This window comes from Halichondria panicea, chromosome 1, assembly GCF_963675165.1.
Source record: "Halichondria panicea chromosome 1, odHalPani1.1, whole genome shotgun sequence".
Taxonomy (NCBI): Eukaryota; Metazoa; Porifera; class Demospongiae; order Suberitida; family Halichondriidae; genus Halichondria; species Halichondria panicea.
The window spans coordinates 9,648,415-9,670,431 of NC_087377.1; the positions used below are offsets into that span (position 1 = coordinate 9,648,415).

The 22,017-nt window shown below is 40.3% G+C and overlaps 1 protein-coding gene and 1 long non-coding RNA gene across 2 annotated transcripts; one reads left to right on the forward strand and one right to left on the reverse strand.

Annotated features, from left to right (window-relative positions):
• Window positions 1-337: 337 nt before the first annotated feature.
• LOC135344868 (uncharacterized) lies at window positions 338-1,557 on the forward strand. The gene is made up of 3 exons (XR_010397563.1): window positions 338-993; window positions 1,115-1,293; window positions 1,378-1,557. It is a non-coding gene; the product is annotated as an uncharacterized LOC135344868 (long non-coding RNA).
• Window positions 1,558-11,746: 10,189 nt separating this feature from the next.
• LOC135344638 (uncharacterized) lies at window positions 11,747-19,959 on the reverse strand. Its single transcript, XM_064541899.1, has 8 exons — window positions 19,944-19,959; window positions 19,691-19,891; window positions 19,342-19,641; window positions 19,164-19,280; window positions 19,008-19,059; window positions 17,925-18,084; window positions 17,618-17,740; window positions 11,747-12,018 (listed from the first exon to the last, which is right to left on the reverse strand). Exons 2-8 carry the CDS (start codon window positions 19,857-19,859, stop codon window positions 11,893-11,895), a joined length of 1,047 nt encoding a protein of 348 aa, XP_064397969.1. The 5' UTR covers window positions 19,860-19,891; window positions 19,944-19,959; the 3' UTR covers window positions 11,747-11,892.
• Between the last annotated feature and the right edge of the window lie 2,058 nt (window positions 19,960-22,017).

The following is a 22,017-nucleotide window of genomic DNA, read 5'->3' on the forward strand; positions in this document are numbered from 1 at the left end:
CTAACTAACTATAAACTCAAGCATTAACAAAATGGCTATATATATAGCTATTAGACTGGCGGCGCCAGTCTAAATTACATCTATAATGTAAACTCCACCTGTAGATAATTATGTACCATAGGCCATGTGCTCTTGTTCCTGTAATTATTGTTTTATGATGTCATCCACAATTATGCCTGGCTCAGGCTGGGCCCAGACAATCAATATTGATGCAATGCAATGGTGATGACTATAACCAGAATCAGAATGGTGAGTCATGGGACAAGGGTAATTGTTGGTGAACATTACCAGTGTTGTTTGTATTTACAGTGATGTGTCAGGATCATCATCACCAGCTAGTAATGGTGCGATACTTTACAGCTTTGTGCTGTACACCACCACTGCATTGTGAAGTTAGTGGAGTTAGTGATACTTCACAGTAAATCTCATAGGTAAGTGTGATCGAATTTCTATTGAGTTTTCGTCTACAGCTAGATCAATTAATGGAATAACTGTCACAGTCGATCAAATGGACCCAATGATTGTATGGATTCGATTGGCAGCACACTCTACCCAACCTGCAGCACTGGCTATATGGTGACTGATCAGGGAACCCGTCCCTCACAACCACTGTTGACTCTAACACAATATCACTCACTGCTCAATGGAGCTGGCTTCCCTTACTGTATCTGCGTCCAACCTACAGTCTTCTGACTCCAGTGGGACCTCGATCTGGGTATTGCTGTGGGCCGGGGTTGAGCATGGACCCAGGTAATGTAATCAGTTTTAACGGTAGCCTCCATCATCAGACTATTTCAGTTTTCACCCTATTTTAGTAATTTGGGTATGATTTCTGCTCTCACTTTGTAAGAATGTATAGACTGTGGGACGATAGAACAACTTGATGGTATTTTACATGTACATGCATGTATACATGCAGTGACTGCTCAATAGTTCTATTCATAGTGATGATCATCTTTGCCATCGTTCTGTGCTACTGGGACAAAACAAGAAGTAAGTAAGTTTTTCTCACTTTAGGTTGTGTGGAATTACAGAACTGATCGAAAGTATCATCATGAAATTGAATTTATTTATGCTGAGTCAGAACATTCTTGTGTACCCAATGTTTACATAGCTAAATCTCACATCAATAATCTTCAACTTAACTGAGACAAGCACCTTACAAACCACTGGATCTACTAGAAGAATGAGGACTGTACCTGCATATGTAAGAGATGTAACAAAAGCTCTGTGTTATGTTTTGTTTTCTCCTAGATTTTCTTGGTTGTGTTGAGCCTTCACCAAAAGGCACAAGTAAGTTAAGTACTAACTGGTATAAAAGTATAATCATATCCGGAAGCAAGGTACATATAATAGTTTAAACCAGTTGTGATGCAGATGCTGTGAGCAGTTTAGCAGTCAGTATAGCAGTGGTGGCACTGTGATTGATGGGGCCCTCCAATTGTGTCCAGGCACTATCGTCAGCCTCACCTGTTCTCATGACAGCACTGGCGATCTGACTCGTTGGGAAATTGGTGCTCCCATAGAGTGCTCTGCTATTGCTGTTCACTCTACCACCCCATCCAGCCTCATGTGTGGAACATTCACCATTAATATGGTCAGTGCTATGAATCAACCCACAAGGACGTCCACTCTTGTGTTATCAGCTGATCAGTCACTCAATGGTGCTGTGGTGACTTGTTTTACTGGTGGTTCTACATCTGATCCTCAAGCTGGGAACTTGACTATACAAGTTATTGGTGAGATACTATTCTACCGTATATAATAATAGCGAGTAATTTTCGTGTACATTATCAGGAGTACATGAAGGATAGTAAGCAACTACTATATACTGTATAGCGGGTATATTTCGAGGGTATAAACCCCGGACAGAGTCAGACAACAGTGGGTTTGTATGGGCTGTATAGTAGTTGCTTACTCTCCTTCATGTGCTGCTGATACCATAATTATAGTGCTCAAGAACCCTCAGAAGAAATGTTCGCGTTTGTAATTATTATTTGCGTTTTAATGCTACCCACCAACAGCTTTTTGGAGTTTCTCCCAGTTTTAATTTTTTCGTTAACTGCCCTCGAAAAAATTGAACCTCACAAACATTTACTGCTATACTCGTACACGAAATGGAGCATCAAACGGAATCAGTAATACTTTCTTTTGTTTCGCTTCACCCAGGTCCTCCTTCCACTCCAACTGTTGACAGTATGGAATATTCAGTGGGCGACTCAACTACCGGACGATTCAGATTCTTGGGTCAGCAGTAGCAGAAGGTTTAGGACAGAGGTCGCTATTTCTGCCGGTGTGGTTGGAGGTAGTGGCACAGTGGAAGTGACCGATAACAACATCACTGTGACTGGATTAAGCTACACTGAGTCTCATACTGTCAGTGTAGTGGCTACCAGTGCTGTGTGCCCAGGAGTGCTGAACAGCATCACTGTTGTTCCTGTGATGTTCAACATAGCATGTGAGTGGAACACCAAAGATAATTGGGGCGAGCGTAGCGAGCCCTATCGTAGTGACGAATGTAGACAATTTCTCTGTATGTATGTATGTATGTATGTATGTATGTCATGGTACGGTCGGCCTGATAGCCGGTTTTTACACACGCGGTCCTATACCAATTTCGTGTATTCCTCGTGTATTTTGCACAACTGGAGGCATAAGAAAAAGTTGCATAAAATGAATCCTGACAACGAAAGCAAACAAGAAAGACTTCGAATAAGGAGGGATCGACACAGACAAGCAAGAGCCCAAGAAACAGCTGAAGAAAAAGAAGTCAGGCTAGCCAAACGTACAAAGCCCTGTTCTTAAAACAGCTTTTCACAAACGTTTATGCTTATATCAGCACCTACAGTACTTTCTTTCCCAATAAGTTCAAACAGGGTCTAACAACATGCATCAAAACACCTGTACTGCTAACACGCTCGCCCCATGACACCTTGTGTCACCCTAGTATTTATTAATTTATAATTAATTCTTTTTCTCAGCCCCTGTACTGACTCAACCCACTGGATCCGTTGTCTGTTCCAATCCGTCATTGCCAATCAGTGGGTCATGGAGTGCGATGGAGGGAGTAAGTGAATGATTACTTACATGAAATAGTAGAACTGTCTAATTATTCATAAATTATATACGTCACATGCAGGTGCAGACCAGCTTTGACCCAGCAGTTCCGTTGACTCCTCCCCCAATTGGTACACCGATCATAACCTACACTTCAGCCGGGCGTAATGACAGTGCAGTGTTTGTTCCTGATTCATCCTACCAGCTCACTTACACAGTTGAGAATGATGTGTACACTTTCACTGTGACTGTGACTAATGCGGCTGGATCAAGCAGTGAAGTGTCTGAAGGATTTTTTGGTAAGCTTTAAATTTAAGTATGAGAACTTCTGTTATGTAACTGTATTCTTTCCTAGTTACTCGTTTTATTGTTGATAATAGTACGCTGGAAACAATGAATTGCCTCACATTCTCTCTCGGTTAAAACTGTGCTTCTGAGCAAAGTGGAAACTTCATCATTAGGTTTGAACAAGGAAATGGTGTTTGTCGAGACTTGGTTCCATCAGATTTCAGTACATCCACCATACAACTGATGCCTCGGTCAGCTTGTGCACCCGTGGTTTCATCCACTAACCTATGCTATCATGCAACTCTGATGTATAATGGGATTATAATTGACACTCAGACTAATCTCAACTTTAACACATGCCCTAGCTGTGACCGCCCTCTCTTCATTTTTGACCAGTGGAGTGTCCATACAGCTGGACGGGGAGGTTACTAATGGCACCGTGTCTCACATCACCACTGCTACTCTGAGCTGTACCGTGGCTATCTTTGAATTGATCGGTTCACCTCAAATCACATGCATTGATGGAACTTGGGAACCAGCTGGATTGAGATCATGCACATGTAAGTTGCGTGTGTATTATCTAATCTTAGCGCCGGATCTGAACGATCTAATTTTTGGTAGCTCTAATTGTAAGCCAAATGTACCTCCAAGCAGTTTATTGCTGCAATTTGAATGTAGCCACCACTCTAAATGAAGCACCACCTAAAGCTAGCATCCGTTTTATTTCTGGCACTTTTATTAATTTACGGTTCCTTGTTTGAATCTTTGAGCATTTTTCTAGTGATTGCGTTTGCTAATTGGCTGATTGTGGTGATCATTCTTGTAATACTGGCACTGGCGTGTGCAATTGGAATTTTCTGTGGATTGCTGACAGCTCATTACTTGACCTCTCTTCTCAACGGACTTACCAAAAGTAAGTGAAGTTAAATTTATAGTTCAGTTAACTAACTCTCATATTTTGTTTCAGAGAAATCTTGGGCAATTTTGGTCATTATTCTCCTTGTCTTCTTGTTCTTTTTCGGTGTCGGGGTGCTCTTTTACATATGTTGCTGTAAACGAGGTAAAAAAACAGTTTGTGGACGCTTACAGATTTTAGTATTTTACAAACCATAATTGTATCACTGACGCATGCTGGTATGTGCTTATACATGTATTTCCTTTTGAAATATCATGCACTCTGAATGCACAACCATAATTATCATAGACTTGGATTACAAATCAAAGTCGGACACAGTTCCTGCTGAAACAATTAGACTCAGTCTGCCAGTTGCGATATACGAAGAACTAGAAGACATACCCGACCCCCACACTCAGCGCAACTTCGTTTATGGCTGTGTTCAACAGTCAACTGACCCAAGAAAACCAATATACGAGGACATTAAACCAGACCCCCACACCCAGGGGAACGTTGCTTATGGACATGTGCAATTCAATTAATTTAAAACAGTGAGTCCTTAGTTGATTACTGTCCATTATTTTTATTACTTCGGATAACTTTAATTTTCTTGTTCACACGTTTTTAGCAGTCTGTACAATTTATGAATTCTTACTTTGCATATTTCAAGTGTTTGAGTGGAGAGCTTAACCATTTACCTGCCGAATGATTCGCGCTAAAATTTCAATCTCTGCTATATACCTAGCCCGATTCATGTGCAAATTTCTGAAACAAGCTGTCACCCATGCACTGACCTCAATTGGACCCTTTTTTCCCAATTGGTAACCCAATCTAGCCACACCTAATACTTTAGTGAAGCCCCTCCCATTTTTTACATAATGGCCGGAATGTGCAGGGATTTCTTAATGTTTTCGACAGCCTCTTGAAACTGCAGGACAACGTACACTTGTCAGGATATGATGAGGTTGGTACTAAACTGTAGTATATACAGCCTCGGCTATACATGCAAATCGTCAAGGCTGCTGAACCAACCCTTAAGATCCCCCCATACAAGTTTGGGTGAGGGGTACGCCAAAACACGGGGGGGGGAATTCGCTTTACTACGTGCGTCGATTTTAGTAACTTCGTGTGCTCTCTGTGACATTAAATTTTGATGACTCAATATTGAGTCAATAGCAGGTAAAGAGTTAAGTGATAATTACTATTGAAACATACACACTGTGATGTGATTGAATATACCTTCTACTATGCAAAACTAATGAATGCAAACATAAAGTTATACACACTAAACAAATACTAACATGCAAGTAATCATAAACAAATTAACTGGCTATCTGTCCGGTAACTGGACTTCACTATAATTATAGCATTACATTACCTTATATAATTTATATTTGAACTGATTGGTGTTCTTTAATTTGACGTCTCGGGCGTGGCTGTACTAGTCTATAATTATGTCAATCACGTGCTTTCGCTGCTTAGTAAAATTGGCTGTTTTTATTTTAATTTTTAATTGGCGATCTTTGGTAAAACTCGGCACATCGCTAAATTAAAGCGCTTGCCAAATTCTCCTGTTACAGTAGACTCTCGTTAATCCGGTCTAGGACTATACTAGGAATAATTTTAGCATACTAGGAGAGCCTATTTTCCATTTTTGGTAAAGATCATTTACATTAAGTTTTGCATAATGATGTTCTTATAATTATGGCAAACAATGGCTGAAGGCGAATATATAGGTCAGTTCAAGTCAGCAATTAAACACTGAGAGTCATGATGTGTCTTGCGTAAGTTGTGTGCTGTGTTTATGCCTATACGTCTTACTTGTCAGGGAATAACCAGATTTTTATGAGCTCATAAAAATCTATAGACGAAATTAAGATGTAGACATAAGCACACAACTGACACACGACATAATTTATATATAATCATGATTCTCAGTGTTATCTTGCTGACTTGAACTGAGCGGAGCCATAATTAATATTTACTACTGTATACAAATTATATACATGCACTAAACAAATGCTAATACGCAAGTAATCATAACAATTAAAGTGGCTATCCGTAGACTTCACTATATACAGTAGACTCTTGTTATTCCGGCTTTCTGAAGTACAGCCACCTCAATATATACCGGCCATTATTTTGGTTTGGCACGGATTGCTAGCTAGATGTTTACAGTATAGACTCTCGTTAATCCGGTCACTCTTGGGACCATGCAGTTTGGCCGGAATAGCGAGGTGGCTGCATTTCAGGAAATAACCGCGGCTTAAAAACGACCTTACCTCGAATCTAATGGCTAATTTTGCAGTTTTTGTCTCGAGGATAATGAAGGATAATGAATCATTCTGTTCTCTATTTAATTAAGTGTAATCCAATTTTATTTGCTAAACCACACCCAAAACGTCATATCAGGTCATAATACACGTATAAATTTACATTGAAAACCTTGTTTGGGACACCCAACACTGGCTGGTATATGGAATAGCGAGTGGCCGTACTTCAGGGTGAGTTTTGTGCAGTAAACATATAGCTAGCATTCCGTGCCAAGCCAAATGGCCGGTATATCGAGGTGACCGTACTTCAGAGAGCCGGAATAGCGAGAGTCTACTGTACTGCACAAAACTCGCCTTGAAATGCGGCCACTCGCTATTCCCTATACTATATAGCCAGCATGTACATAGTCAGGTTAATAATTATTTGTTGTGAAAATGATTAGCTTATGTACAATTAAGTCTCATGTACGTAGTGCTAATTGATGGTGTCATTATTCCACAAAATGTTGGGGGAGGGGGGGAAGGTTTATGGCGTGTAATTTGAGTCAGTATTGTGCCGGTAATATTGCTAAGGCAAAAAAATTTACCGGGACATTTGCCGCAGCAATATTTTTACTGGGACAATTGCCGCGGCAAAACTGTTAGCCTGGGTAAATACCGGGACGATTGCCCCGGCAAAAAGTAAAATTTTGTGGATGGGTAAATACCGCTCCAAGAAGTTTACTGAGTCATTTGCCGCGGCAAAAACATTGTACTAGGCCAGTTGCCCCCTCAAAAATATTTACCAGGCCAGATGTAATCATCACGTGATGAGCACCTGATCAGTGATCTGCCTCGTGGTGTAGTCTACATTATTTTATAAGTGTTATGGATGTTGTGATCTCGTTATTTGCCTTTCAGAGAGTAACAAGTAGATGAAGAGTCTTGTAAAGCTCAAACCACCATGTATTGCATTTACTGGCACAGCTCAAACCACCATGGACTCTGTTTAGGCCACACCAAATTGATCTTATGTTTCACGGACTTTTAATCTCCAAAAACAGACCAGGGTGGCAGGCAAAAAAAGGGGGGGAAATGATGAATATCATTATAAAACCACAAACGGAGTCACAAGACACCACAAAAATTAAGTCACTTTAGCAAAACATTACAACGTTTTGCTAGATCACATGGCTATTCTGACCTCTGACCTGGACCACTAATTGGTTTATTTTTTTGGGCATTCTGCAAAAATATGACCTGGAAAATCCTTGAAACATAAGATTAATTTGGTGTGGCCTTACTGGTATATCTGAAATAGAACATTCATCTTTGTGACATGCACAACAAAGCTGTGTTTAACAAGTGTATTGATTTATACTCATAATCGTTTCTTTGTTTTATAAAATTGAATAAAACTGTGCACCCAATCGGGATTAATGGGGGGGGGGGGGGGCAGGAAAACAATGGGGAAGTACAACTCTTCAGCAGACAGAAAGTCTTCAATTTCTAGCCAGGTATTCCCTGATAGCATCACCAGCTCTTGTGGGAGTGCTAAAAAACAAAGATACCAAATAATAGCATGCACAAGTTGAAAAAAGAGCTATCTAATTACTTAAAACTTATCTTACACATGCAGAGGGGCTCTCTTTCTTGACCTGTTAATAGCTTGCCAACACTCTGAAGATGGTAAATACAAGATCACTACACGTACGTACAGCTAGCTACATACTGAGGCAGATCAGGTGCACATCACGTGATGATTAGTCTATTTGGCCTAGTAAATATTTTTGCCGCGGCAAACGGCCCGGTAAATGTTTTTGCCGCGGCAAATGGCTCAGTAAATTTTTTGGAGCGGTATTTACCCATCCACAAAATGTTGCTTTTTGCCGGGGCAATGGTCTCGGTATTTACCGAGGCAAACAGTTTTGCCGCGGCAATTGCCCCAGTAAAAATATTGCCGCGGTAAATGTCCCGGTAAAAATGTTTTGCTGCGGCAATATTACCAGCACAATACTGACTCAAATTACACGCCATAAAGGTTCACCCCCCACCCCTACTAGAGATGAAACTCTGTTCCGACTAAAAGTAAGAATGAACTACTAATTACGGTCATGCTTTTTATGATTGTACACATTTTAAAAGGTCCGGTTGAAAGTTAAGTTCCAGCTACTCTACTTGTGACGTTGCTGTTTAGGTGAGAAGTTGTAAAGCTATTCAGGAATCTCCTTTAATCTTCTAGATAATATGGATGCTCTGGTTTGGTTTCTCATGTACGTTGTCCCTGACCGTGACTGAAAGCATACAAGCCGGTTAGTGTGTATATATAATCATAATACATGCATAATAAAAAAAGCTGATACCACCACCGACGCAGCTCAGGTGGCCGTGAGTCTGCCAGAGTGTCTGTTTGTGTTTAATTTCTGAGTCTACTCACCTGGCTGCCAATTAAAGCGAAGCATTGAATAGCCTCCTTCAATCATGGCAGTAAAAGCTTCGTCGAGTCAGAGGAGGTACGACACTGTTTGAATTCCATTGTGATAACGTTTGGCTTTTCAAAGTTGTTAGTATAATAATTATATGTCCTAGATTAAACTGTTTCCATCACTGAACCTCAGTGAACCCCTGTTCAGTTATAGGAGATATGCTTGCTACAAAAAGTGAGAGCACTGCACCCGTCAATAAATACGGTATAACGGGTATAATTATTTCAAGGGTATAAATACATGTTTGCAGTTTTATACCCACAAAATTAATGTCACATGCATGAAGGCTGCTGTTCTGCAAAAACCTTTCATAATGCAAAAGTTTATACCCTCAAAACACTTGGGCAACTTACATAGCTAGTTAAATATTTACAAGCGTTCTACAATCCTAGGGTTTGTCGGGCCAAGGTCACGGTAAACTAACTGCCAGCTAAGTAAATAAGATAGTTATTGTGGGAACACAGTACATTGAAAACCTATGTCAAAAAGATTGGAATCAATTGAAAGAGATATCACGAGATGCGTGTCGTACCTCCTCTGGTACTAAGTGCTACAAAAACATTTACAAGTGTGTTAAAATTAGATACTATACTGATTAAGGCGATATCTTCTGGGATTTTCTGACCTCTAAAAGTAGTGTTGACTTATTTTTTTATATAGCGTCCTTAAATAGAGGTCAAAATATGGGAATTTATAGGTCGCTGGTGGTTATACTTTGACCTCCGTTTAGGCCGCTAGAAACAAAGTATTTTAAACGGCTTGAAATCGAGGCTAATAGAGTAACCTCGACCGACCTCCGAATTATATATTATACAACCCTCTAAATATGCGACGCAAAGACTGCAACATAAATATTCGCCCTACAAAAGTGGCATTGTAATTATTTACGCCTTAAATCGAATAAATACAGTAGTCCCATGCATGTGTGCAGTACATGTCTTACCATGCACCATTGCCACTCACAAAGTCTTGCAATAGCGTTCAACATCAGTAAAACTTAACTTACTTCTGATCATGCAGCATGCCTCTACAGTTTTATAGTTCTCCTGTTATAGTTGTTATTTTGTGACACTCCTCTAGTCGTGAGACATGCTATATGATTATATAGAAACATTGATGGTTGAGCACATTAATAGATTTAATCTACTCGCCTATAAAAAGACAGCGATAAATTTCAATGTAACAGACGGCATTCGTACGTTTATTATACCATAAACGTCTGAATTGAAGAAAGCGCCTTGCCTTAATTATAGATAGGCATGATAAATTATTTGTCCATGCAGGCTTTGCAGGATGAAAGCAGCAGCAATTGATCATACATCATTCAGTGGAAGCTGAAAACAACGATGTTGACGTATTTTAAATTTGCGAGACTGGCTTATTTTGTTTATGGGTTATTTGAATTATTATTTTCTATTACATACTTTTACATTGTAGATCTAGTTGTACAACGCGCTTGCTGTGTGGAATGTTATAATGTGTTAAAAACAACACCTATATACAATTTTGCGTATCTATTGTGGCAAATAATTATAATACCGGTACTTAACAATGATCCAATCATAGTGTTCGTTAGTGTAGTGATGAAGTGAAGTAAAAATTACTTATCTCCAGCTCCAGCAAGGTGTCTTGCGTAACACAAAAGTTCTTACTTATTTGTTCTGTTTTACGGCTATTATAAGTTCCACACTGGAAACTCCACTGGACATCTACATACAATTTTGCGTATCTATTGTGGCAAATCACGCACTTTTTGTATGAAAATACCACGCATCATTTTTTATAGTATACTCACCACTATATTATAAATGACAGTAAATAACAGCCGATTTTGAACTAATATATACCAGGAGTACACTCCTGCACTGGTACAAAGACAATGCAGTGCATGCATGTGGTATAATTACAATGATCCAATCAAAAAGATATATAGTGTTTGTTAGTGTAGTAATGAAGTGATGTAAAAATTTTTTATCTCCAGCTCCAGCAAGGTGTCTTGCGTAACACAAAAATTCTTATTTATTCGCTGTTTTACGGCTATATAAGTTCCACACTGGAAACTCTACTGGATGCTCTCCCGGTTGTTAGGCCGCCTGTTTGACCACTTCCTGCACTCACATCAATCTCAACATACTTTTCAATCGCACAATTGCATATAATTATGACGAATCCGTTTATTATACACTCCGAACCACAAAAGCATTGTGGCACAATTAGTGAAGGACTGATAGAGGAAGTTATGCAAAACTTAGTGTAATGATCTTTACCAAAAATGGACATTGCTGCCTATTATTCCCAGTTATTCTTTAGACACCTATATTATTAAATTATTCCGAGCATAATTTATCAGGGAGGCCTATTACAGACGTTAGGCCACATCGCCAATATTTCCATCAGGACCCAATCTGGGAGGACCCAATCTGGGAGAGTCCTAGTCAGGAATCAGCGTTTCCTTTGTAAACGCATACCGATATCTACCCTGCCACTAGCGACACCACCCACCGACTGCTAATTAATTAGGGCGACTTTTGACGCCCATGGTCCAGAGCCTCCATCAGCGATACCAATTTCTCAACATTTTCCTCCAGGTCGTGCAAGAAAACCACTCGCCTCATTGAGACTTATCGCATTCAATGGGAGCTGGGGAGAGAAGGGAAGTGAAAGACATGAACTAACCTCGAGGACTGACTCACCGTATTTACCCATATCTATATTCTATAGTTAACTTAGGTAATGATGATTATGTGATTTGTGCAGTAGCTCCTCTGTTGTATAAAGATAAATTGATTCTTACAGCGACAAACATAATGAATAATGCATGATTAAAGGATTTATAGTGTAAGCTAACTACACTATGAGGTTAAAATGAGCACCTGTTGCTATAACTACATCACTGTATATATATAAAATTCAGTTAGTTTTTCGTCCCATTCCTCACAACTTCAGTAGCCATCCCTTTTGGTAATGCGTCAAACACCTCTGAATAAAGTTCCTGAGGAAGCTGGCTGGAGTTAGCTTCTTCAATACGCTTACATGTACTCTAAATGTGTATTCATGTAGGTATAGTTAGGTATAACCTACATTGTGAGGTTAATACGAGCAACAAACAACTAACTGTATAGAGTACACCATATAGGAATGTCTATTTGCAACACTGACATCTATACACTGTACATGAACAATATAACAATGAAACTATCAAAGTTCATTATTGCACCGCTGGCAATTGGGTGCAACATTATATACTATACTGAGTTGTCCTAGAAATTGAGGCAAGTAGAATAAGTGGAGCTACCTCCACAATCAGATGTGACTCGCTAAATATGCCACCACATATACCTGATTCATGACTATATATAATTAAGAATGCGTGCGAGGGATATTACCACAGCTGTAATGTGCTGACTAATGTGGGTTAGGGTTGTACTGTACAATGCACATGTGAATAGCATGCAATACACATTGTGTATGATACAAGTTAATGTACTTGTGAGTAACTGCTGACTCGATCATGATTAACAATGGCACAATTCATACATGACCAATTGCAACTACTATTATTATAGGCACATAATTATTTTACACATGGCGTCATGCAAGTGGTTGTCAAGTAAACACTAGTCACCTTTTAGTAAAGTGTGTTGTATATCATATAATGATGAGTGAATGATTTAATGTACGGCCTAATACGCTATTAATTATTCACTATATCTACATGTATATAGAGATATCATTGTTGTACCAAAAACAGAAAGCATGACCACTTTTCTTCTGAAATGAAGACGAGAGGCTATAGTTATATGACAACTGCAATTCACAATGGTACCACTACAAGGAAATGACTGTTTAAAGACAGGTCTTATCATGTTCTATAAATCTACTCCTAAAATCATGTATACATAACATTAGGGGGTGGATCTATGATAAGCTGTTCACATGACAATAAACAGGAACACCCACTATCACTGAAACTGAAGGCATTCTCAGTAACTAGGACTAGCTTGGGATGAATTAAATTGTTGCGTGTATTTCAATGTTATCATCATTAACGGTCCCCATGGAAATTGAATGCACAGTTGGGAGTTTTGACAAGCATACATGTATTTATTCGTACAGTTGACAAGTGTGGTCTCATATCTCACATACATTGTAGGGTAGTAAAACTACAACATTACTTGACATTACTTGATCGATAATAAAGACACACACACGGTAAACTTTACCGCATGCCTCCTGCGGCTTACGCACAATCAATACAGTGCAATACTGAATACAGAAACTCTCTGACAGCCAAAACGTACCTCTAAGACTACGGCAACACAAGAGCGCTATAATCAGACTAAACGTCTTACTATTGCCAACATTCACAAACGCTACCTCCAACAAGTGCAAAAAACATTTTGTGAAAAAATGGGGAAGAGTAGGGTTGGAAGAGCATGTGCACTGAAGTAACAAAAAGTTCAAAAACAAGATTGTGGGTTGGTATAGTCTTGCATGCTCCAACTAGTTGGGGGTGGGGCACGATCTTTAACAGTTGGGTCCAGCACTACTTCTCGTTACACCTCTTTCTTTATTTGAGACGCTTGATCACCTATTTGACCATCAACTTGCATGTGTTTCTACATAATGACGCATTTGAATGAGGCTTTTTCAAATTAACGTTTCTTTCTGTTACAGCACCGAAACACATGGTGTAATAAATGTGAGACTCTACAGATGAGCCCTGCCCACCCAAAACTCGAAGTAGTGCTGGACCCAACTGTTAAAGATCGTGCCCCACCCCCAACTAGTTGGAGCATGCAAGACTATACCAACCCACAATCTTGTTTTTGAACTTTTTGTTACTTCAGTGCACATGCTCTTCCAACCCTACTCTTCCCCATTTTTTCACAAAATGTTTTTTGCACTTGTTTGTAAACTTTTTTCGCTGCATGCATGCGTTAATAAGTGGTCCTGAGAAACCACGTACAATATTTTAAGTGATGACGTTTTGTGTCTATTCTAATGGGCGTTCCTTTTAGGGTTACCCATCTTGTTCACATCCTTTTGCCAGCGGCTCATCCAACATGCAACCCTACTTCTCACCATTATTTTTTTTCACAAAATTTTTTTACACTTGTTTGTACCCAGGGGCGTAGGGAGGGGCAGGGCTTTGGGGGCTGGAGCCCCCCCTTCCTCTGCAAAAACCACACTAAGAGCCCCACCTTCTCTGATGACTGTCTTCACTGAGCCTGGGAATTACAGGTATAGATTAGTGGCAGACAAACAGCATGTCCAAGAGCTAGCTCTATACTATACTAGTAACTTTGATTCTTCAGTGTAACTAAGCTAGCTAGCTAGCTGGCTAGCATGCACCATTTAATTGAAACAGGTGTGGCTATAAACTATTTCTTGCACATGTGCAATGCACTGTGCAACTGATCAATAATCTACCACAGAGGTTGATTGAGAGCAGCAACTATGTCGCAGAAACTGGACCATTATTTCTCAAGCGTGAGTCAAGGCCAAGATCTAGTGCCAACTTGCCAAGCTCTAGTGCCAGTTTGCCAAGCTCTAGCCTCTAGTACTGCCAGCCTGAGTACTGATGAAGAGCCAGCAAAGTAACTGATCAGCTACATTATCATATACATTGTACATGTAGTTAGCACTGTAAATATTAGCAATGTTTCATGCATATTAACAACAAAATAATTATTGTAACATCATAAATCGTACACAACCAGACACTCCTGGTACAACAACTATTCCCGGAAATCAGTCATTAATTAGGAGGTGTGGTTTCCGGTCGCCGAAAATTTTCGGCGCTCCTTCACACTCAGAATCACACCCTTTCAGCTCAGCCCCCCCTTCCTCAAATTCCTGCCTACGCCCCTGGTACCTACAATTTTTTTTCGCAGGTACTAGCATAGATTTATCTACGGTGCTAACTAGATCAAATATCTTCAGTAGGTGGCAATCTACCTTTACTATGCGGATAAAAAGAGCTAGCAACTGTACTGAATTTTTATTTGCACTGTTGCAGTTTGTGTCCAAGCTCAGACAGAGCAGGCTCAGAATGCAATGAAGAGCTTCAACATAATGAGCATTAACTGGAGCGGTAAGAATCGACAGTTCAAAACACTACTGTTGCTGTAGACCTCAAGTGGTTGCTAAGATAATAGGGGCGTGGCCGTGCTTTCGGCTATGTCTGAGCATGCTCAGTAGGTAAACAATGGCGACCTCACCTCTGCACCTATTAAAGAGGGCGTAGCTTCCACCCTAGCAAATTTAACTTCTAAGGAAATAGATTAGTTACTGCACTACCCAAGGCGACTGAGAACAGTAATATGTCACTAGTTTGTCTTGTGGACCTACAGTTCTCTAGATTATCTGACTGATGAACGTGAGGAGAAGATGAACAAAAAGTGGTTGTTTTTTTTGTTTTGCTGTTCTTATAACTTTTTCATACAATGTTCAATTCAGTTCATATTTCACACAAATGTCACAAATGATATGGGCAACAGATATATAAACTCAAAATAACTTTGTCTTGCTTCTTGGGTGAGATCCAGAGGGGGCCTTTTTGCTGTTTTCGACCCAACCCTACTATTAGCACTACCGTGCTAATGATTAAGGCATTAGACACATACTACAATTGGCAGATAAGAATGCACAATAATTATGACAATGGGTTAATTGTATTAAGGACAGCTAGGGGCAATTCACTCAATGGTAACCATGCGCGTGTGCATGTATCTCAATTCACAGTAGTGTTGCTAACAAGACAAAAGTGCTGTGTTCAACAGCAAGATACTCTAGTCGCACTGCATGTTTGGGCTACTGAATCCTCTCAGAAACACACAAACATTCACCCATTAGACAGTGGTCAAAACAAACACCATTAGATTGAGTACGAATATTCAGGCAGTCATATGCTGTATAACCATAGATTTAAGAGTTAGAGGGATAGGAAACGGTTGGTATTCTCGAATACATCTGCGCTACGCTGTGGTTTAATCGAGGCCATCACGACAATACCTATTTCTATACCTACCCGGTGCATAATAAACTGCAAGTAACTGTTCTTAGTCCATGCAACTCACTTTTATAATATTATTTCAAGGTCTATACCTATTGTGTAGTCATAACCAGCACGCTTACACGTTACATGTTCCATTAAAGCTCTAAAACAGCCTTGGGAACATAACTTATTGGAAAGTCTCTTTTTACTGGGTGTGGTCAGTCATTAGCAAGTACTACACGTGGCTCATGGAGTAGGCGTGTTATACATTGCTGAAAGAGATGATGTCTCGAGGAAACACAACTTTCTTATTTTGAGGGAGTTACCCGGCATACTAGCCTCGTTCATAGGGCGTAAGGCGAATAGTTTTCAAGGCTCCACTGCAGATTCAATATAAAATCATGACGTGCACCACTTTGTTTCCTATCCCTCTAACTCTTCAATCCATAGTATAATGGGAAGCCTTGCATTTTGTAGGAAGAGCCAATTTTCGCTGAATACTATTCAATCAGCTTATAGCCAGCATGCATGTGACTGCCTGTGGTAACATTTAAACAATACTTATAGTTCGCCCGGTCAATTATCATTATGTTCCATAAATCTTCGCATTGCAAATGTTTTTCTGGCTGGATGAAAACTGTATAATACGTGGCAATGTTTCCTAGTAGGCACCTACACATTCAGGGTATATATAGTAAAAGTTCCCGTAACGTTTCCATAGTACATGCATGCATAGTACGTTCGTACTGCATGTCTAATTAAAACACATCGTAAAACGCTACGCATGCACGTCTTTGAACAACAAGCCCAACTCTTTACCATTTCTTTTGTAAAATAGTCAATGACTTTTGTTTAGCCTTATACCAAACTCTTCAGCATCTTTAACATAATATTATAGCTTTTGGAGACTAATAGTACTGGAAGTGCCAGGGCTTATAGTCTTTGCAATAATGTATTCTGTAGATTGAGCTGTAGATTCCTCTGAGAGACTCGATCTGTTGCAACTAGATAGGGCGTGGCTACGTTGCAACGCCGTACTTCCGCAGACAAAAAACGGTACGGTAATAATAATGTGACAGGCTCTAGGAAAACCAGACTATTGGAGCAGACTAAAATTTTGGTGATTAATGTACCAAGTGATAGAGCAGAGCATTGCCTACACAATGATATGCTTAGTGTTCACATACCTAGTTTCATACCCGAGTTATGTGCGTTGGAAACTCGAAGCCGTAAAATGTAGTATCGAGAAAAACGGCTCTCAAAGATTGCTTAATTAGGAAAAATAAGGTAATAGTGAAAGTTTGGACGAAGCGTTTCGATGGAAAGAGTTGGATTTAGAGCATCAGATTTTACAGAGAGGTAGTAGAAGGACTGTAGATACTTATACATCAATAACATTTTATTTGAGATTTTATACTGTAGGCATAAATTTAGCTGTAGCTCAATACTAAATTCTGCTCCAATAGTCTGGTTTTCCCAGAGCCTGTCACAATTATTGCTAAAACGGTACGCTTGTTAACATACTACACACGTATGTACTATGGAAACGGTATGGGGACATTTTTATTGACCGCTACGTACACTAGTACACTACACAAAATAGTAACTGCATATACTAAACAAGACCTCCTCCACTCACCCCCTCGCTGGCTGGGGGAACCACATCCGGCCCTCCCTTCTTCTTGGAGGACCTCTTGGGCTTGTCCACCACGGCATACATAACTCCAGAGGCAGCGGTCTCGTGCTCAATCGTGCAGGGGTCCTGGGTGGGGATTGGGGGTGTATACTAAATAGCAGTAGGTATATAGTAATAACCAAAGCAGTAGGTTCACAAAGTGACACTAGCTGTAAGAAGGTACATGTACAAGGTAGTTAACTTGCACCCTACATTATGACAACCTTGGAGTATCTACGCATGTATGATGCAACAAGTACTTTACACATACCTGATACACAGCTTCTGGTGGAGTTGGGTTTGGTTTTGTGTTTTTCTTGCCGTTTTTATCGACAATGGCGTACTGGTCCTCAGTGCCCGGGGCTGCCTGGTGCTCAATGGATTTGGGGTCAGCGTACAAGGAGTCAGGTGTTGGAGGGGGTAAGCTATGTCTAAATGAGAAAATTGCCACGGTATTAGAAATGAGTGTACGTATATGCATCTTGTACAAGTGTATACAATTGGGTTACTTCCAATCAGTTTAAAAAAGCACAATAAATGAAAGTACCGCGAGTGCTGATGATGCGGTGGAAAGCTAGCTGCAATAATGCTAATGCTTTTGCTATTGCATGCAGGGCAGAATGGTACAAGATAGTGGGAAACGATCGATCTGATTGTTGCTATGAAGATTATAAAAAGTTAAAATTCCATAATTAATGGCTGTTGCATTCAGTGGATCTTTGCAGCTCTTTCGCAGCTACCAATAGGTAGCGTTCTAGTGCAGAGCTAGCCTCGATTCCAGGCCGATTAAGTTTGAGGCACCATACACTTCCCATAGCCTGTACAGATCCAAGGTAAGACATCCTGACCATACAACCGTCATAGAGGTAGATGAGAACCTCTTCTGGCTTCAGACTAGTGTGAAAGCCTTCTGGAACAACGCAATAGAGAGCTAAGCTGATGTTACAAAGATAGAAAATAGATGAAGGAAGAAAAAGGGGATTCCCCAGATTCTGGTGAATAAACTAACGCATGCGCACTATCACCCCTGCAATAGGTACCAGGCCGTATTTTAATCGGCCTTGAATCGAGGCTAGTGCAGAGCTAACATGTTAAGTTAAATAGCTAAGTCATATCAACAGATTTTGCTACACACAAGTCTGAAGAGACTGCAAATGCCCTTCAAAGTAAGCAAAACTAGCCATAATTCGAGAACAAGCATTATTTTGCAAATTCACGAAGAAGACATGACTAGAAGCTCTTACTTGCACTTCATTTATCATTGAGCAGCTGTAACAGTCTACACAGCCAGACACACACACAAACACACACGCACACTAGAATGCACATCGAGACAATTATGGCTTTCACTTACGTAAGTTCATGCTTCTCTGTGTTTTCGGATTTGAACGATCTCACTGACCAATCTTTAGATGCAGGAAGATTATGTTTATAAACTTGAGCAAATTGGTTTCAATTGATCAAGCTAGTTACAAAAAAATTCTGAGCACATCTGTTACATTACATGTACCTTTAGATCTGTTTTTGTACTTGTAAGCACCGAAGCCTCCAGCTAGGCAAAAAACAGCAACCACTAGTAGTACTGCACTCACTACAATAACCACGGTTACACAAACTGTGCCACATGCTGAGGAGAGATACAGATTTAATAAACAGACACATACATTTTCTGTAGAAGGTATAGTTACCTGGAACAGTGAAGGATCCAGTCACCAGTAGACCAATAGTGGTGGTAGAGTCATTCTTGAGTATCGCCCTTATGTCGTAAATGTAGATTGTTCCAGAAATGAGACCATCGAACATCACCATGTACTGTTGAGATGATGTGGAGTAGTTTGCCAACACAGCACTAGCATGAGGGGGATCAATAGTTGCGAGTATGGATAGGGAGTCAAGACTCATGGGGGGAGAGGGAGATACACTGACTACTATTGAGACAGAACTATCACCAACAGATACTTGTGGATTGGTGAGCAGTTGCACCGGAACTGGAGATATACAAAATGGTTAAATTAGGCACACAAAGCTTCCTCTCACCTCTGATAGTGTCATCTGTACGATTCATGCACTCGTTGTTGATAAACACCACACAGACAGTGTACCTGTCACCAGACTGAGCTCCCGGTACTGACTGGGTCACCGACGAACCAGTTGCACTAAACCGAGGGTTACACACACCCTCCCCAATCTTACTCAACCCAAACATTCTCAATGGAACTGCCTCTAAAGAGATATATCCTATACAAGTAGAATTGAATGATTCGATGGAATGTTATAAACAACCTGTTACCTGCCAGTTGATGTTAATGACCACATTATCTGACTGGAGAATGAAAAAGGCTGATACTATAGGAGCAGCAAAATCTGTAAAGTAGACACATCATGTAGGATCGAGTTAGAACCTTTTAGAGGCACAAAACTATGTACCTGGGTGCTTAAATATCACATTCTGCAAACTGGTACCCACAGTGAGACGACCAGACGGTGTATTGGGTGTCACCATTACAGTTCGGCCTTGACAGAAAGGGAAGTTGTTCAGATTTGATACAAGGACTGAAATGCTAGAACCAACTGTAGTGTCTTCTCCTTCAGTCCAGAAGATGATATAGCCAGAGATGCAGCCATCTGAAGCAGTGTTTGCCGGCTGTGTCCAAGACAAAGTAGTTGTGTTGGCTGTCACATTTGCAACTGCTTCCAAACCTGCACAAGAAACTACTTATCTCGACAGCCCCTATCGTATACCATGCAGGTTTCGATTGATAATATTTGCGGATGACACTGTACAAGCCTGGTTGCATCTATAAACTATTGCGAATTGCATGCACCTGCTTTTTCCTTTATTTTGTTTGCAATCTATATGTAATTATGTGACAATATAAAGCATCCAGCAACAGAACGGGGTTCACATAAATTCTCAAGCAACACTTAATACTGTCTTAATTGTTTTGTTTGTGCAGGTACATTTGTATCTACTCGCTATAATTATGTGATGAGTAGTCCCTAGGAGGTTAGGCTTCAGATATATACTTACCTATCATTTGTGGTGTACTTCTTCCCCCTTGCACGCCTGAGGGAGCTTGAACATAGCCAACAACAGAGTAGCGGTTCCTACACAGGTCCAGACCAGTCACACCGATGGAGGGAAAAGAGTTGCTCATGATAGTGGGTGGGTCGTTGCTGCCCATCTGAGTGATCTCCACAAAGTACAGTGATATACAGTGACTGTCTCCGCCCGTCAAAGTCACTGTCACAGCTGTCAGAGAGTCCTGGCTCACAGCCACAGCTTGAGTGGGATCTGCAGTGTATATAGTACAAAAGAAGAGTCAGCCAAGCATGTCTGATTATCAGCCAAGCATGTCTGATTATCAGCCAACTCATACCTACCTGGAAGCAATAGCATAGAGTTCACAGCAGCATTGGGCCCACTTCTACAGACAACAGTTAATCCACTGAGAGATGGTTGTGCACTGAAAGACAGTGATGAGTTAACAATGACTACAGTGTTACCCACATCAATGGTTGTGACTACATTGGTGATAGTCACATTCAGTTCTCCGCAGGAGGAGGATTCACCAATACTGTCATTGTTAATAGTTTGAAAACCGATCCCATTGAGGGGACACTGTCCATTAAAAGCTGTCCCATCCCAAATGATTGGTGTTACAGTTGAACAGCTGATAGTTGCAAGACCGGGACAGTACAGTGCTGGTTGCTGAGCTGAAGAATGCATGCAGAAATACTCATGTGGATACTGCTTAAGTACTAATTTAACTATAGATCTAAACCAGCACAGTAGAGCGTTTTGAAAGTATTAACTAGCAAGAAGGAATTATATATAGCACTGAGAGCTAATCTTCAAATAAGAACTTTTACCTGTCGTCCAGCTTAAGAGCACAACTAAAAATAAAACAAATCTTGTGTCCATTATTTAGTCACAACTCTGGTCACAGCTTCACAGCTAGCTAGCTAGCTTGAATGAAGTCAATACCTAATAAGTATTTAGGGTATCTCCCTATGTTTAGAAAATGCTTGTCACAAATCTGATTGGTTACTTGGAGGTCCTTTATTTCTTATAGAGACCTCTCAGTCATTCAGAGGTCTTCTATGAAGGTCCATTATAATTATGTTCACTACATGCATTTAATTTTACATGATACATACAATCATACATGGAATGCTTACACAGCCAAAAATCCACGGGAATGTTTCAGCCCGTGGGGAAAATCAGCTGAATACAGGCCGGAATATGGGCCTGTATGCGGATGTAATTGCCCACGGCCTGCTTACATCCTGGAACCACAGGCCCGTTACAGCACGTACATCCTGTCCTGAATACAGCCCGTAAATAACCGGCCTGTTTCAGC

What these genes read in the sequence shown, in the direction of transcription:
- LOC135344638 (XM_064541899.1), bottom strand. Translation starts at nt 19,859, where the DNA reads ATGTTTGGGTTGAGTAAGATTGGGGAGGGTGTGTGTAACCCTCGGTTT. An exon ending in TGGATCCTTCACTGTTCCAG is followed by an intron (nt 19,281 to 19,341) that starts GTAACTATACCT and finishes ATCTCTCCTCAG; the next exon opens with CATGTGGCACAGTTTGTGTA. An exon ending in TTCCCCCAGCCAGCGAGGGG is followed by an intron (nt 12,019 to 17,617) that starts GTGAGTGGAGGA and finishes ATACACATTTAG; the next exon opens with AGTACATGTAAGCGTATTGA.